Genomic DNA, 17684 nt, shown 5'->3' on the forward strand with positions numbered 1-17684 from the left:
GCATTTATGTGACTTCTAATGAATGACTGTGATTTCATGTCCTCAAATTATAAAATCTCTAATGGAAAAGTACTGTTTTGGTTGTGACTTAGCAATATGCCTCATCTCTAACCATTGAGATATTGTTGGGTTGGCTCCGGACAGAAACATTACATTAATTCTATGAAAAAGAAACACCGAATCATAAGCATAATATGTGATAACCCCTGTTTTATATTCAGTATCTATAAAAACAATTTTTAAAAAGGAATTTTGCTGAGCAGACACATTATGTCTCATATGAAGGAGGTGTTCAAACATTTCTATTCCACAGGACTGATAGTTTTCAGAAATGGTCCCATTTGTGGTTCCAGTTAACACTCAAGTTCCATTTAAGAACAGTCAAAGCATGTGTTTATATTTCATCACAACTTAAAAGCTATATTAAAGCCCAGCATGTTCTTAAGATCTCTTCTGAACCGGGATTCTTTATTAACTCTGACTCCATAAAAATATCTCATATGTCTTCTTGGTATTACATCAAGCTCCCAGTAAGATTAACTTGTTTAGCTAGTACATTTAGAAATCAGACTTCTGTGGCTGAAGTCTCTCTGTAATGAGACACCCAAAAATGAAAACTGTTTATATCAATGCTGCTTTTAAATGGTCTCTGACATAACTCTTCTGTTATGTGGAATGATAGTGTACTACATACATTTCTCAAAGGCACATAAGTAGAAGTCCAGATGAGCCATTATAAACAGCCATAAGGGAAAAAGTGGAAGTAAGCTTGGGAATAGGATTCTCTTCTCCCTCCCAGATGAAAACCCTAGCTGTTAAGTTATTCAAGTACACTTTTGTTTGCTTGTTCTTACTTTGGTGTTGTGATTTATATATTACAGAGGAGGAGTAGATGGTGTTCATATACTGTTCTACAGTTCATTCATTTAAATGCCCTTCTCATAACAAAGAAAAGTCTTAACCAGAGAACAGTCAAAATGCCCTTCTATCAGTATTATGTGTGGCTAGTGTAACTGTCTCTTTGCCTGAAATGACGGCTGTGGTAAATCTCATTTCTGGGCACCCAATTCTTCCCTATTTATTATAAAGGAATATCAGGTGTCTAACTCAGCACTGCAAATTTCATCTCCACTGCAGATGCTTAACATTCAGAGCTACAGAGCTGAGTGTCCCAAGTCTGTGAGATTCCAGAGCTGAAGCCCAATGACTGGATCATCTTTCTTCTTTTTGAGTTTATTTAATCCTGATATTTTTCCTGAAGAATACCAGTTTGGTCTCTTAGATTTGGTCTCTCTTTGTTTCTCATCGACAGCTTTGACTAAGAAATAAGGAGATAACATTGGGGAAAGTTTTTAAAAAAATCCATCTGCTCATTTGAATTAAACTCAGTTGCAATGAGTTGCAAATAGTGGGACTGGGTATTGTCAAATAACAATAGTATGAAAGTAACTGGACTTAAGATCCCTTCTTACCTAAGCTTCTGGTTGCAAAGAGGGCTACTGCAACTTGCAATGATGTAGAAACAGGAAATGCTAACTCAGTACTGGAGCTGTATATATTAATCTAGATAAAGTGGGGGATGTTCCCATTATTTGGGTTTTTGCTTACTTTAAGAAGTCCTCTCTTTAACTCCCCAAGAGCTCTAAGTTGTAAAGCCTGAAGAGATACCATTTGCTTTACCACTATTTTCTGGTAAAACAAAGAGAAAGCCTGCTTTCTGTCTTTCCATCTATAATCATTTTTATAAGCCTCTGCTCTTTGTGCTTACAAAGATTTTTTTCTGAAGTACATTTCTGGTTTTGTGTTTAAACACTTTAAGCAGATGATCCCAACTATTTTTGTCCATTTAACTAGATTTGCAGTGGCTTTCACGATGAAAATGAAGGAACTGGCAGCAGCAGCGTGGGTAAGTTTACATGATGATGGTGATGCTTATAGTATTATCAACTATGCATTCTCCTAAAATGTTTTCTAAATAATGCTAGAGAATTGTAATAATCTTTGTATTCTCTATTCCTGTTTTTCCTTTCAGAGAAAGCATTTCATATTTATGTATTTCAACAGGTCAAATAGATCTGGCATTTAAAAGCTGTTTAATATTTGAGTATCCAGCAGTTTAGGAAGTGCTTCTCTGTAACATTTAAAACTAATCATTGCTGTTGTTATTGAGTCTCTTCTGATGCCATATGCATATATTGTTTCTTTTTGCATCATTTAATAAACTTTATGTTGCCAAAATTCCACTGAACAGCTTTACTTACAATAAAGAACTTGGAAGAATAATTTGAAAATACTTGTTTTGGCAACACTGGAAGTAGAATGAACTTCTTAAGGTGAACTGCAGAGCTAAAATTGAAGTTATGCTAAGTCCAGCAATATGTGATACACAGCCCTGTTGACCAGGCCTTGAGGGATATGTAGCATATAAATAGCACTTAACTTTGTTAAAACTCATCTCTCCTTCTGAAAATAAAACAAAACACACCAGTATAGTGGTTAAATACATTTGGCAATGTATTTTAAGGAGATTATTTAGCCAGCAAAGAACTGGCAGTAATAATGGTTGGTTCTCTTTCTCTTCATTTAGTAGGTACCATTGCATTTGCTGTGTTGCAAGTCTACTTCAGACATTCAGTGCAATTATTTTTAGTATCTGATGCTCCTGTTTGAAAATAGACTGGGTCAACATTTTCACCCTTAAATGGTTGAGTTGATGGCAGACTGCGAGTGGAGAAAATTGAGACAAATCCTTGAAGTAGACAGTCCTCAATCCTGGTTTCTGAAGAGCGGCGTAAGACAATGAATTGCTGCCAGTCTTTTGAGTACAAGGAGTGCTTTTGGGTCGTGTCAGGCTGCACTGATAACCTGTGAAAAACTCCACACCAGACAGCAGGGCTTGCTGATCCAGCTCGATGGCCCAGCTGATTTTCTGTGCAAGGGTAGCTTTCCAACTAATTTGTTGGCTAAAGACTTGTACTGGATTACAGAGAGCTTCACTGAGCACCAGATCCAGTGAAGGGTAAGCAGTAACTATTTGGAGGACAGTAAGGGGCAACATACTGGGATAAAAAGACCAAGGCAGGACCACCCTCTTCCAGCTGCAGTGAGCTGTTAGCTGCCCTCACCTCATCTTGTGAAACATCAGCTGAAGTTGAACAATAAATGCAAGAAGTAGAAACTAACTGCTTGGTATCTCTTCAGTTCTAATTTGCATCATAATATGATCATTAATACACCCTTGCCTAAAAAAAAAATCACTTAGAGGTGGAGCTTGCCCAACAGAACAATTTAAAACTCAATACTTTGTTTCAGCATGAATTGATTTTTTTTTTTAAATCTATTTGCATTAAAAGTATATATGAGCAGACATAGGAGCTGGTATTTACATTACAAATATAATTTGGTTTTAGTAGTTACTACAGTGAACTTCATGATAGGTAAACATGAAAGGGCACAGCTTCTGTCATAGATCTTATGCAAGAAAAAGACAAAAGTAACAGAGTATAAGCAGGAGAAACAAATTTGAACTTTGAAATAATTTTGAAATCAGTACCTCAAATGTTTTTAAGTACTTGACTTTGATTGATTTTACCTAAACACCTTTGTGCTGCAGGCCTATGAGACTCACTCAGTGTTTTGGAGAAAGTCTGTGGCAGACAGGGAATTGGAGGCAAGTCTGTCAAGTCCTAAAATGAAATACCACCTGCTAACCTGTGTCTTAAATGCTGGGGGTTTGGGTTCTTTTTCCAGCTGTATTGTCATATAAAGGATAAGAGCAAATGTGACACATTTACTTTCAGACAGTGAAGAATATGAATACATCTTTCCATACATAGGTCACAGAGTATTAACACTTTTTACATATTAACGCACACTAATGTGAACTGCATTATTCCTCTAATGTGTGCTTTATTAGTTAGTCAGTTAAGAATTTAAATTACGAACGTGTAAGCAATTGCACTGTGCTCAAGGGCTGTATCTTCCAACAAATTCTTTTCTATTACATTGGATAAATTATCTTTAATTATGCAGCACATAATACAGCATTTGTAATAATCTGTATTCCAAGTAAGTTTGAAATACTGTAAAAGATCTTGTGCTTACAGTCAGTGTTTTATTTCAGTAGTGTAAAACTGGTGCATAAGAATTACCTAAGCCGGTTTTATTAGCATTCAATTTCATTTTTCCATTCTCCTCAAGACAATTTAAAATAAAGAACATAACAGAAAATTGATCTATAAAGTGTGAATACATCTGTATGCCCTGTTCCACAGTATTCCTGCTATTTTCTTCTTGATGATCCAAGCCCCAGCAGGATTATACTCACTGTAAGCCATTAAAGGTCCAGCAGAGCATGAAACCAGATCCTTAACTTAAGCTTATTTTTGAAACTTAGTGGTTTTAGGGAACAAAAACCCTATCTTCACCCACCAGAGTGTGAGGCAGAACTATGCACTATGTCAGCTATGGAGGCAAGGCTGGCTTAAGCTGCCCTCTGCCCCATCTGCTTTTTTCCACCTTCTGTTTTGTTGCATATATGTGCATCTAGCACTGAATTTCAGCTATCCCACTTGTCCCGCAAATTTAAATTCCGAGGTTGGCCTCCAGCTTGCAATGCTGTCTCCATTGTTTGCAAGGCTTTTTTTAGGATTGGAAGATCCAATATTATTTGAAATGCTACTTATTCATAGATAAGAGTAGACCCGCAAAATGTTAAGTAATAAAATAACCTATTAAACCATTTTTCTTATTTTTAATTGCTTTGAACACAAAAGTTCATATAGCTTTTGAAAGATAAAGTCCATAGAATATCCCTAGTCTTCCACTGTAGCATAAACAGTGTTATTTTTTCCCTCACTTCATTTATGTGTGGATTTGCTGCTTCTTCGTGTAGATTTTGTGAGTTAGTTAATTCACTCTGATTCTCAGAAACTGCCTCCTTCCCATCTGTGAACCGCTTGTTGATGACTTTTCACTTTTCATGACCTCTTTTCTGTCCATTTCTTTTTCCAGTTCATTTTTAATAACTAAAATAGACTGTTACGACTGGGCAGTGGACTGGAGGGGCAGTCACATAGGAGTGATAGGGGAAAAACAAAATGTTTGCAAGTAAAAAAAATTTAAAAAATCATTTCCTTGGCTTCTTATTTCCTGAGCTGTCTGGCGCAGGAATTGGTTGCTTAATAGTTTGTTTCTGCATTAATTCTTGTTCTCCTAATACAAGTTCTCTTCCTGCCTTCAAGTCATTATCCTGCAGGTGTGATTTCACAATCTGCTAAGGATGGGGAGGGGGTGGGAGAGGAGAAGGGAAGACTAACGTGCAGCTTGACATGATGCACTGGTATACGGGATGCTCTGCCTTGGCTAACTCTGGCTACGTTATTCCAACAACTTTCCACGTTAAGAGGCAAGTCTGCGTAGCAATATTTAGCTTGAAGAGTTCAGTGTATTAGCAGTATATCCCAGCATTCAAAAGTGGAATGGTTGGAGGGGAAACTTAGTAGCCCTTTTTCCATCTGCACTTCAGAAAGAGCCGTGACAGGCAAATAGTCAATGACTCAGAGAGTTGCAGCCTGCTAGGACTGTGCCTCTCTACATAATGAAATTGGCACCGAAGAGGAGGAGGCAAGATTCAGTCTCAAGATAGCAAAGACTGGTGCTCTAAAGAAAGTTGTGCATTTCTGGACGCTATGATTAAGCAATAGCATTAGGTGAAATTCGTGAAGGATTATAATATCAAACTGAAACATTCAAGGTTATATTGAGCAAATCTATTGGAGATTACACCGGTTGAGTAATACCCTCCTTAGCTTACTCCTTTACAGGTATTGCAGCCAGTGCTTTTAGAACACCTAGGAATTGTCTGAACACAAAGTTTTACACAAATACTTTGAGCTCAAAAAACTCTGCTTGTTTGCGGGGGAGTGGTGGTGTTGGTTTTTGGGGTTTGGTTTTTTTTTCAGTGTGGAAACATCACCAAGAATATTTCAATGTTTTCGTGAAAAAAAATGTATTCCACAAATTCGTGGTTGAAGTTATAGAAAGATATTGAAATAGGAACTTGCTTATTTAATCACCTAAATTAAAGAATTAGCATAGCAGCACTTAAGGAGTAACTTTGGAAGTGTAGTAATTACCTCTTTTGCTATAGCTATTTTAAAATGATTTCTTATGCAATTTTTATTTGGGAATATTCTGCTACTGGCCAGTTTTCCCATATAGACAAGTCTACATATATTTTACAGCAGTTTTTGAAAAGGTTAGAGGTAAATGGGGTTTGTTTCATGCCTGATGTGTTTAAAAATTCTATTATGGATGAATGTAGACTGTGGTTTCGAAACCAGCTATAATTTTTCCTTCAAGACTAACATATTTTGGGAACTAGGGCTGTTCTGTAGTGGAAAATCTATTCTAGGAAAATATTTTAATTTTCTATGCAGAAAGCAGGTTAATGATTATGAGAAAGGATACAGAGATAAACTAAAAGATATGTTTGTACTAACTTGGTAATTGTGTTAATTGCAAAATTGATTCATTGTTACTGTAAGTGTTCATAGTAAATGTAATTTACATTGCTGACTTGGCTTTTGGTGTTACTTAAATGTATCTTTCTAATAGTCTGTTTTGATTTTTAATAGTCAAAAGAAAATTACGCTGATGTGCATTTTGCTATACTAGTTGGGTTTTTCTGAAGAGTGAACAGATCTTTTATGGTGAACTATGAAAGTTACTTTTCTTCTCCTTCTCTTTAAAGCCAGATGCTAGGCAGAAAATATACGTCCAAACTCAAGGTGAGAGTTTTGAAATACTGACTAAGGCATTCAATTTATTTGAATCAAGTGTTTGGTACCTGTATGTTTATGTATCTACCTTCTTTGCCCCAGAAATATTTTGCTGAAATGGGTATGGGATTTGAAGTCCTGGCTCCACTGAAGTTGAGCTTTTTGCCATTGACATTAATTGAGGCAGTATTTCAGTCTCTTAGCTTAAATTTTCAACTCATTTGGTGCTTTTAAAAAAAGTTTTCCAGATTCTTTACAGTAGGAATCTGAAAGATAAGGTAACATGTAAGGTAACACTGAGCTTTCTCCAAAGCATGTGGAAGTTTTGATGCTGAATGATTATTCTCTGAAACTCCAAATTCCTTTAAACGCTTTAAGTTGAGTTCCCAGCATAATGACACCCAACAAGTATCTAATCCAAAATATAATACTTAAGTGAGTAGTCTAGGGAACACTCAGCTCAGCATTTTAGATGTGATTACTTAAGCTACAGCACCTGATTTTATTTATCTAAAAATAACTGTCTGCAGATTCCAAAAGTCATTCCATTTTGTATATTTTCCTTTCAAAGAAAATAAAAAACCTGTTATGTTGAAATAACTCATTGTGAGGTCTGTTTAGCCCATATTTAGTCTATATTTAAGCCTCTTGTGGGGTAATAGTTAACTAAGAGATTAAATACATTTATAAAATAGTTTCATTAGTAAAATAATTAATCTTTAACATAAGGCAAAACAAATAAATTAATGTTCAGTTTAGATTATATTTAATTTTGATATCAATTTGATTTACTTTCTTTGCCTTATGTTAAGGACTTGGGTCTCAGCTGACCTGTATCTGTTTTGGAATAATATGTTCCCTCAGATAGTATTATCTTTTATGTAGATTTTAGAAGGTCAAATTTAGCATGTTGTAAATGAGCTTAATTCCCTCAGTTGCTAAAGAAGTTCATACACTGTGCGATTGTGGAAAATTTTCAATTGAATTTCAGTCTGATGACTACAGAAGGATTGTGCAGACAACCTGATGTTGGGATGAGAAAAACTTGAGGTGGGAACAGCTGTGTGTGGAATTCAGTATGCTTAACAGAAATACTGTTTTCTTAGGGCAAGACCTCAAAACCATAGTTCAGCCATCCAGGGACCAATCAAACATGTTGTGTTTCTCTTTTTTTTCAACACAGGAATTAAGACTACACCCAGTGAAACATTTGACTGGTATAGATTTCTACAAAATGCAGGTAAAACTCACCTTTTTTCTGTATTCACTATATTTATTCTTAGTAGATGTCAATGATGAAAGAAATTTAGAACATGAAGGTTAACTGATTATATAATAAAATGACTTAATGATACGAAAAATGAAAAACTCTAACATTACATTCAGAAATAATATCGATCAGATTAGCCTGGTTAAAAAACTGCCCAGACTGCCTCCAGATTTCTGGTCTGTCCAGGGCTGAATTGCACCAAAAGGTGAAATGGTCATGACATATGGGTCAATGTCCCTTAGAAGGTAAGTTAGACCAAAGCACCAATACCTGAGCATGCTGTGCTTTACAGCTGTGAGATAGAAACTGTGGATGTCTTTTGTAGAAGAGCAGGTGAAGTGAAGAAGTGGTGAAGAAGGGAAGTATGTGTTGATAATTTATTATTTGGTCTTGATCTAGAGCCTGTCTCTGTTTTCACCAAAGTAATGTCATGTAAGGCAGATGACCTAATTTAAAGTCACCTGATCTTGGCAATGCTTTAATTGCTCCAGCTGCCTTTCCCCAAAAGAAGAATTTGTGGGCATTTTACTGTGGTAAAAGTATTTCAATATTATATTCATCAATCTCGTCTCTGATAGTACAGCTGTTCCCTCTGTTACAAATGAATCCTCACTAGTCAGTTGCTTTATCACATCAGTAAATATGTGCCATTATTCAAAACTGGTGTCCAATTTTAAATTGAGCATTGTGAGGTTATTTTGCTCTCAGTAAATCACGGCACACAAGCACAGCACTACTAAGATTAATAATTTTCTGAAGTGAAATGATTTGTCACTTGCTCGCACAGCCTTAGTGTTGATTGGCTCTCACGTCCAACCATTTTATGATTAAAAGAGCAGTCAACAGATTGAGGAGGGGGAAGCTCCCCCTAAACTGCATTTCATCTAATATATTAGAGACAGTTTTTTGCCTAATGTATACTAATGCAAAAGTGCAAAATAATTCATAATGTACACGAAAAGCAAATGAAAATGTGACTCTAACATCTGTGCCTGTTAAATAATAACTTGAAAACTGGCATCAGATTATTCAGGATTGTTTTTTATGACTGTTTCATCTCATTTGTCTCACCAGTCTTGTCTCTATGTCCATCTCTGGTGGCAGCCTGCAATTTCCACTTCTTTTAATAATGCACATGGAGGCAGGTTTTTTGGCTGTACCTTTGCGCTTACCGCAGACTGATTAGGAGTTTCCACTGAATTGCTTCTCTGGGGATCTGCAGTTTCAAAGTGTTTAAAATTCTACTAAACTTGGAGCAATCAGTAGAAAACTATCAAAAATAGAAGGCAGTTTTGCTCAGAAGAATGTGATTTTGATAGTGTAGGCTTGCACAATGAAGTACACTTGAAAAGATCCCTAGCTTTTATACAGATAAAGCTATCCAATCTCATTCACCTCTTTTTTTTTTTTTTTTGAAGACTTTTTTCGTGAAGTTCTATTCCATATCTAAAGGCATTTAATGATTTTTGTGGGAAATATTTCTCCAGATAACTCTTACCTGTATCTTTAGTAGTATCCTTGAACATTTGTCAAATTCAGGATTCCCAGGGCTGAATGTAAAGAAACAGCACATGCCCTAAAATGCAAATTCTAATACATTCAAGCCATCAATGTTAAACATCCTTGGTGATCAGGCCATATATTTTCAAGTTATTCTTTAAAATGAAATAGGCTCTTCAGAATATTTCAAGACGTTTTTTCATAGAACAGACTTCTTATGAATATTCTTTGTACTGATTTTTTTTAGTCATAGAAAAGCCTTAACATTTGACTCATGTTAAATATAACACCAGTACATAAATAGTCTCTTTAAATCAGTGTAATGGCTTCAGAAAGAATTTAATGGTAGATTGAAGTGGGTGGCAGAATGCATCAAATACATTTTACTGTGGCAGACTTCCCCCCAGCCCCCAAATGTGAATGGTACTAAACCACAAGCTAAAGAATCCCAGCTTTTTGTCCATTTCATTTGATAGTTTAGGTCACTAACATAAATAGCAATTGCCTAACACAAATTGAAGCAGTGCTGTGAAAGGTTTTGTTGTTGTTATTATGTGTGCAATACAATCTCAGTACAGGAATCATAGTCTCAACAGCTGACTTGAGAGTTGCGGAGGTGATATTTGTGTAGTGTTAGTGTGCTAGCTCCTAGCTGCAGTATTTTCAGTGGCTGGCTGTTAAAACATTTATTGGCTAAATCTAGGAGTTTAAAAGTTAATTTGCATTCTGGTTACAGTCAGCTTCACAGAGTTTGTTTTAGGTGGATGAGAGACAGTAAGCAACAGTGGTCCAGGCTTTAAGAAGACAATGTTTTCAGTGTATTTAGTAACTCAGACTAATTAGGGAAGTGTTACAGCCTATGTCAGTCTGGAGGTCAGACCAGATGATCAAAATCTTTTTCTCTGACCTTATAATACAGGAATCTATATACAGCGTAATCAGTTTTGTTAGCAATTTTAGATGCCTATCTATAGACTTGAGAGAGACAATGGAAGTTCAGGATTTTGCTGTAAATTGTTTGACAGAAAATGGCAAGACAGTCTAAGTAAATGTGAAAACTGAGACTGATCTTCTCTAACAACTTAGCTCAAGGATGGAGCATAGCTACTTAAGATCACAGACAGGCTTGATGTCATCATACCGTGATGAAAGGCTCCTTTTGATTTCTTTGGAATGCAGCTGATGCTTGTAAGATGTAAACCCTAATAAACACTTAGACATCATGTGATTAGAAGATGTAGATAACTAACAAAGTCTATACTAATGAACTGAGAAAGCTCGTTTACCCAACAGATAAGACTAAAAACTGGTTTCCTGGAAGGTGACATAGAATCATAGCATCAGATGCTTATTGCACTATCAAATAAAATATGCAACATACTTTTGTAGTTTGCTTTTTCTACTCTCAGATAATTTCTGCTTCATAGCACGGCTGTTTTCAGAGCTTGAAAAGTTTATATAACCTGTCATGACACAGACAGCATTTTACAGAAGCATTATATTTTCCTAAAGCTATGCTGGAAAAAAACACCCACATAAGAAAAATTAAATAGTAAAAGTTTGTGCAGATATAGCTGACCATAGAAATAATGATATGATAGCAGCAGTAAACTGTGTTCCCCAACAGATCTGAAAGCATAGAGCTTTTTTGTTGCCTGATCTGTTAGAAATAATGAGAAACAGGGGAAAAAAGGTTTGCTGGGGAATTTTGCAGTCTACTTTTTCTGGATTAGTAGCCTGCCCCTGGAAGTTAACAGGTTCATTTAATTTCTGTTGTCTTCACAAACATATCAGCAACTCTAGCAGTTATACACTATTGAATGTTCATAGCAGTATAAACACTTTGGATATAGTTATTACTTCACTTCCCCTTAATTTCTAAGAAACAAATTGCTTTGTAAAATAAAAGCTCAACTTCATAAAACATTAATAAATGTTTAAGATCTGCAAGTGGTTAAGTATGTTGCTGAAATAAGACCTAATTGGGCTAATAATTTTCAAAGTTCTGTGTCATCAGTGACTTCAGTTACAGGAACTTCAGAGTCAGTATAAAGTGAGATGGCATGTTGAAGCTGTACTGCAGTAGGACTCCACTATGTCAAACAAGCTGGAGATCTTGGCTGGTCTGAGCAGCTTGTTTTTAGTAGTTGACTTGTGAAAGAGACACAAAATCAAACTCTTGGTGCCAAGAGACTAAAAGAGCTAATGATGATGTATGGTATTTCTGCTGTGTGTAGGGAGATGAATGTAAAGAATAACTACAAATTGAAAGATTTAGAGTATCAAAAATACATGCCAGAGTTGGACAAATTTATCTTTGTTTCAAATTCAAGAAAATGAAGTAACCATCTTAGAGACTGAAATCTCAGCAATAAACCTATGGATTTCCTTTTCTAGGAGATCAGTTAATACTTTGAGATGCATAGGAGGTGGATAGATGAACAATTTTCAAGCGGAGTTAAAGATCTGCTGTGGTTCAAAGTGGACAGAAAGGAAAATGAGAAGGGTTATTTACCCTCACCATCTCATCATGGCTTAGATTTTGTTTCAGAACAAAACCAAAAATGGATCACTAAGCCCAAATGATATGGACTTGGTCCTGTTCTCTAAAGGTCCATAGAATACAACAGCGAACTTGAAATCAGGGGTTGGAAAATTAATCTTAAAATCTTTGATCATCCTTGACCTAATATTAATAAGAAATACTTTGACTGCAGACTGTTTTTTTACATTACTGGGCAATCTTTCTATCCTAAATTATAACCTGTAAGTTCAATATTGATATACTTGATAAAATATACTTAACCTCTAGTACCAATTGGATTTTAAGCTGTAAAGGAATGAACACATTTTAAGAACTTTGGCTTTGTGAGGTTGTTGGTTCAGGTCCAAAATAATAACTTTGAATGAAAAATCACATTGTTCCTCTTTGTATTTTTCTCCTCTCTAGAGATTTCAAAAACACCCTACAAAAGCACAGTAAAGACTTTTAAATAAAAAAAAAAAATTTTCTTTATTTGAGCAAATGGTGAGAAAATTGCTTACTTAAGATGTTCTCGAACTGCTGCTTTACCTCTCAGCACGCTAATGCTTGATATTACTCATTCACTTATAGGCCTGCAGCTTTTCAGTAAGATTAAAGATTTGCAGTAATATATTTATTTTTACTGTACATCTGTGATTACTACATTTTTTTCCTGATCGTACCTAGAGGGATGGAGTTAAATGAATCTGCTCTTTCAAAATGTGTTTAGATAACACTTCTACTTATTCTTGCCTTTCTTGGAAAAACAGTGTCCTTACTAACGCTTCAGAAATGATTTAGGCTTTTGTGTTAGCTGTTCGTGTTCATGTTTTGGTATCCTGGCATCTAAGTACAGATTTTTATAAAGGCCAAAATGCAAACTATCATAGTGCGTCATAATAGTTATGTAGTTGGTATGACAAACAGTTACACAGTTTCAGATAAGGCACAAACTAGGAGCCAATGAAATCTTAAATAATAAACTGCTTGTTTCCAGTGTTGCATTATGAAAATGTTTTCCACTTTTAATATACTCCATTCTCTCATTCTGTCTTGCAACTGAAGACCTCAAAACAGTTTTCCAAATGTTAAACCCAGTGCCATTGCTTCATATCAAGCAGTTATTAAACCTGCTTGCAGATGAATAGGTAAGTCCAGATTTGACAAACTTTCTCCAGGCCATGCCATGACTCAGAATCACAGCCACCAGGAGAACGTGAATCCTAAGTATTAATCACATTTCATCTATTAGCCAGTATATTTCGTGCCAGGTTCCAATACTATCAACAAATACACTGGCACAGCAGTTGGATACTCTTTTGATCATGCAATTCCACACTGAAATTTTAAGTGTCAATGCTACATTGCTGTGTTTCAATTTTGAGCAGCGTAATACCACCTCTGCTCCACCATGAAAAAGGAGTTGCATGACTGTGGGAGTTCCACGTCAGTCTTAATCTTCCACTGTGTCTGTCTCATTTCAGCTCACCTGCAGTTCATTTGTTACCATCCCCGTGGTCCTGTCTGGCATATCAGGACAGCATACCATCAAGCTGATGAGAGGAATGAGTTTTTATAATCCTATCAATCACTGTTCTTGTTTTGACCTCTCACATCTTGCTAAACAGGTGACCTGCTAAGCAGGCTTAAGACCGGCTGTGGCCAACGTGCAGCTGTTTTTTATAGATAAAGCCAATGTAACAAATCAGACTACAGCCATAGACAAATACTGACAACACATGTTTAAAGGAGCATCTCTTACTGACATTAAACAATTATTTTTGACACATTATATTTGATTACAGTGGCAAGACTTGACTTGCATTTAGTGTATAGTGATTCTGAAGGATGGCTGGAAAACGTGTACCATGCAGTCTTTTCCTTTTATTGCCAGTGATTATGTACAAATCTTTCCATTTTGTATTTTCTTTGCAAAGCAAACAGAAGGATGCATGAGCTAAGAGATAATGAAGCACAGTGTGCTGTTTCAAATCTTTGCTTTTGTAACACTAACAGAAATGGGGAGAAACAGACACAAACATTTTTTTATTTGGGTGTTTGCATGTCATTCAAACAAGATAGTGACACAGTGAATGTATCAAAAGAGCAAAGCAGTTGATCGTGCATATTGATGTACTTCCGTTTTAGAACTGAATCACAGGAGGTGGTAGTATCTTATTACAGATTAAGTAGCCTATCTGGGAAAGGCAGAATGATAGCAAAAATTCACATACCAAAACTCTTGTTTAAGCTCAAGGAAAAAGAAGTAATGTCTTCTTTCAAATACCAGTTTCACCCAGCTGATGGCTATAGCTGGTATAGGCAGCTATTGCAGTTATTCTCTTAATATGTTCCCCTTTTCAGCGTTCTTGTGAGGACAAAGCATACCAAAATGATTGCTTGCTTGTACAAATGACTACCTTTTTTTTTTTTTTTTTCCACAGTAGGGGTGCTAGCAAGGCTTGAGAAAGCAACAGGTGGGAAAACACTGATGCAGGCATTATCTTGATGTGTGAATTTAACCAGTTTCAGTGAATGAGCAGAAAGCTAACAAGATACACAAGTGCTGCTGCAGTTTAATCTTAAGTAGATAGAGAATGAGTAAACTCCCAGCACTAAACAGTGGCAGTGATGTGCTGGTAATACAGTCTTCCCAGGAATGTCTTTATATGCTTCTAAGTGGATTGAGTGGGGAAAGTCTGCCTGTAAAAATTAATTGCATGATAACTGAGATCTACAGCGTACAATAAAATAAAACTACAACTGATTCTTACTTCACTAAATTGAATGGCAGAGGCAAATCCTTTTTTTACTAGCCCATCTATGACAGTTTTTAGAAATGCCATGTAGGATCCAGCCTGTAGTCCAGTATACCCAATATCTGCTATTTCAGAGAAAAGTGCATAAAATTTCATGATAAGACAAGTAGGGCTTTGTAAAGTTGCATGAAGGGGATAGCCTGCAGTGAGAGTTCAAGGTTGTGAATGTCTTTTCAAAATAATAAAGGTCAAATAAGTGGGCTATTTTCATTAATAAATATTATTTTAGGTAATTTCACTAGTGAAATAATTAGACTGTTATTGATGAGATTCTTGGGAGAAGTACTTCTAAATCCCACAGGAACTAAATGGCAAAATCCAAAGTACAATTACTGTTTGTGGGGCCAGCTTCCTGTTTCTCTTTCAGGTTAAGGTTTTCGTACAGGGAGCAGAATGGCAGTCAGGACTGCTCAGAATCGGTCTATTAGGGCTTTTCATTGTCAAAGCACTTTAAACCCTTATCTAATAAAATGAATACACTGAAAGCTATAAGATAGAAACAGAAAGATGTTAAGAGATAAAAAGAAGCAGTTATTTCAAGCATAGTTAACGTTGATTAGGGTACTGTCACATCAAGAGTGTAATAATTCTGTAGTCTTTACGTGAGAACAGGGAGTCCTGATTTCTCACTACTGTCTGACTGAGCTTTCAGCACTAACTTTAAGTTTGTTCCAAAATAGCCAGAGCTGAGCATCAATAGGTGGGAGTTCATAACTTAAAATGAATATTTGTGCCGTATGGATAGTTAAAATGCAACCTGAATTTTGCTGATACTTTCTAGTAATATGTTTTGTGTGAGTTTATGTCATGAATTGAAACCACTGCTGCATGTCTTAAAAACAAACAGTATTAATGGCCCATTGCACCAGAAGAATGGCTTTTTCAATCCAAATGTTTGTGTATTATAAATTACAAATTATTTCTTGGTCCGATAACCAGTAAAATATTACTTACCGTTTCTGCTGCAGCCACTCTTGACAGCTCAAGCTGTTTAAGTTAAATGAAACAGACTAAATAATGAACCCTGTGATAGGGAGCATTTAGAAGTCCCTGAACTGCATTTTAATTTTAAAAGCGCTAGCACTTGAGTATGTCATGAATCACCACTTTTTTGATTCTCCCCCTCCCACAAAATAGAGTTTTGATGCAGAGCTCATGTTAATCCAGTTCCTTGACATGAGGGGAGATATTCCTGGCATATTTCTTCCAGGGCCTGGAGCAGACCCTGCAGTTATGTTACGCAACACCGTGAGGAACCTTAAGCTGGTACCAAGTTCGGGTGATCTTAAATTATGAATTGCGGCGATTCAGCGGTGCCGTATAAGCAGCTGAGTTGTTCCTGCAGAACAGTTCTCTGGTGGAGAGTGGAAGGGAAAGGGAGGAGGAGGAGGAGGGAGCTCTGCAGTGTTCAGCCGCAGCAGCCCGTGGTGCCACCACAACTGTCCTGCTGCCTTCCTCTGCTAATCATAAATCCCGCAGACTGTCATTCTGACCATGAAGCATAGCCCTCCTGTGTGATATACGTGTGACATAGCCCCAGCGTGGGACCCGCGCATTAATGTCTCACAAACAGCCTGCTGCTGAAGAGCAGCGGTTTGATGGTCCTTGTTGAACTGCCTAGTGTTAGATAATACGTCATCCATCTTTGCCATGAGCTCAATAAACAGGTGATCTGAAGGACAGCAAACTGATTTGTTCAGTACAGTAAATCAAACATGAATATTTCAACCTCTCTAGTGTTTATTAAATTATGTTGTTGGTATGTGTGTTCATTCAGCAATTTGTGAATTATGTTGTTTTATCATAAACACTTTTTACCAAAGTTCATCACATAGCGACCCTTCTCCAGAAGTATGTTCTGAATTAATTGTGCTGTCATAGAGCCAATGGCAACTGCAATATCCTACACCAGATCTTCTTTTTCTAATATAGCCTATAAAACTATTTCATATGGGTTGTTGCTGTGTATTTGCAAGAGAGATTTTCAATGCTAAAAATTCCCATGTTGAGATTTTTTCTCAAATTATTTTTCATTTGTATTTCTTAGCAATAAGGTTAAAATAAATGCTTTGCGATAATTTAACTTCTAGTTAATTATTCTGTACCAATGCTGGCATATTAGGGATAGATAACTATGGGACATTTACCTGATCTTTTATAACAGAAAGTGTCAGATCAAGAGCTCTAATCCCTACAGCCATTGATTAACTAAACCTCACAATATCCTTGAAATAGGTGGTGGATGCAAATTTATTCTTCTTATGGGTAGAAATATTGAGAAACACACTTATTTGTATAGTTGCCTAGTCAGTCAAAGCTGGGTTCTGGTGTTCAAGAATACCAGCCACTGGCTTTTTCTCCAGATCCTGCACATTCACTGCCTCTGGAAATAAATTCCTGTGCCCTATAAAATGATGTGCATGATTAAGTTCTCCACTGAGTTGATTTGAGGATTGATGTGAAAGCAAGAAACAGAGGGAACAATAATGAGAATTTTTCACGATCCACCCTATTACTGCTATTACCACTCATTCATGAAACAATTTGGAGTGTTCAGCTTTTTTATCTGTATTCAGACTTTTAAAATTATTTGTTACAGATATTCCTACAGATACAGGCAGTTTACATATGTTTCTTCTGATATGCGGACTTCGAAGAGTCAAAGACCCTTTGTATTTAGTAGATGTATTTTCAGGTAGGTACCTGCTATTTGAATACCCTTGTTTTGTCCCTGGATTCAGATGCATTTCTTTTAGTGTTTATAAATTTGGCATAAGTTGGTTTTTATT

The 17684-nt window shown here is 36.3% G+C and overlaps 1 protein-coding gene across 1 annotated transcript in view; it reads left to right on the forward strand.

Moving 5' to 3' along the window:
- Nucleotides 1-17684, forward strand: part of GLT1D1 (glycosyltransferase 1 domain containing 1) — a 58963-nt gene that overhangs the window by 14754 nt on the left and 26525 nt on the right. Inside the window, exons 4-7 of the mRNA XM_052796734.1 lie at nucleotides 1855-1906; nucleotides 6755-6791; nucleotides 7966-8022; nucleotides 17495-17590. Of these exons, the coding sequence (XP_052652694.1) occupies nucleotides 1855-1906; nucleotides 6755-6791; nucleotides 7966-8022; nucleotides 17495-17590 (242 nt within the window). The remainder of the gene's footprint in view (nucleotides 1-1854; nucleotides 1907-6754; nucleotides 6792-7965; nucleotides 8023-17494; nucleotides 17591-17684) is intronic.

The sequence above is a fragment of the Harpia harpyja genome, chromosome 9, assembly GCF_026419915.1.
Source record: "Harpia harpyja isolate bHarHar1 chromosome 9, bHarHar1 primary haplotype, whole genome shotgun sequence".
NCBI classification, from domain to species: domain Eukaryota; kingdom Metazoa; phylum Chordata; class Aves; order Accipitriformes; family Accipitridae; genus Harpia; species Harpia harpyja.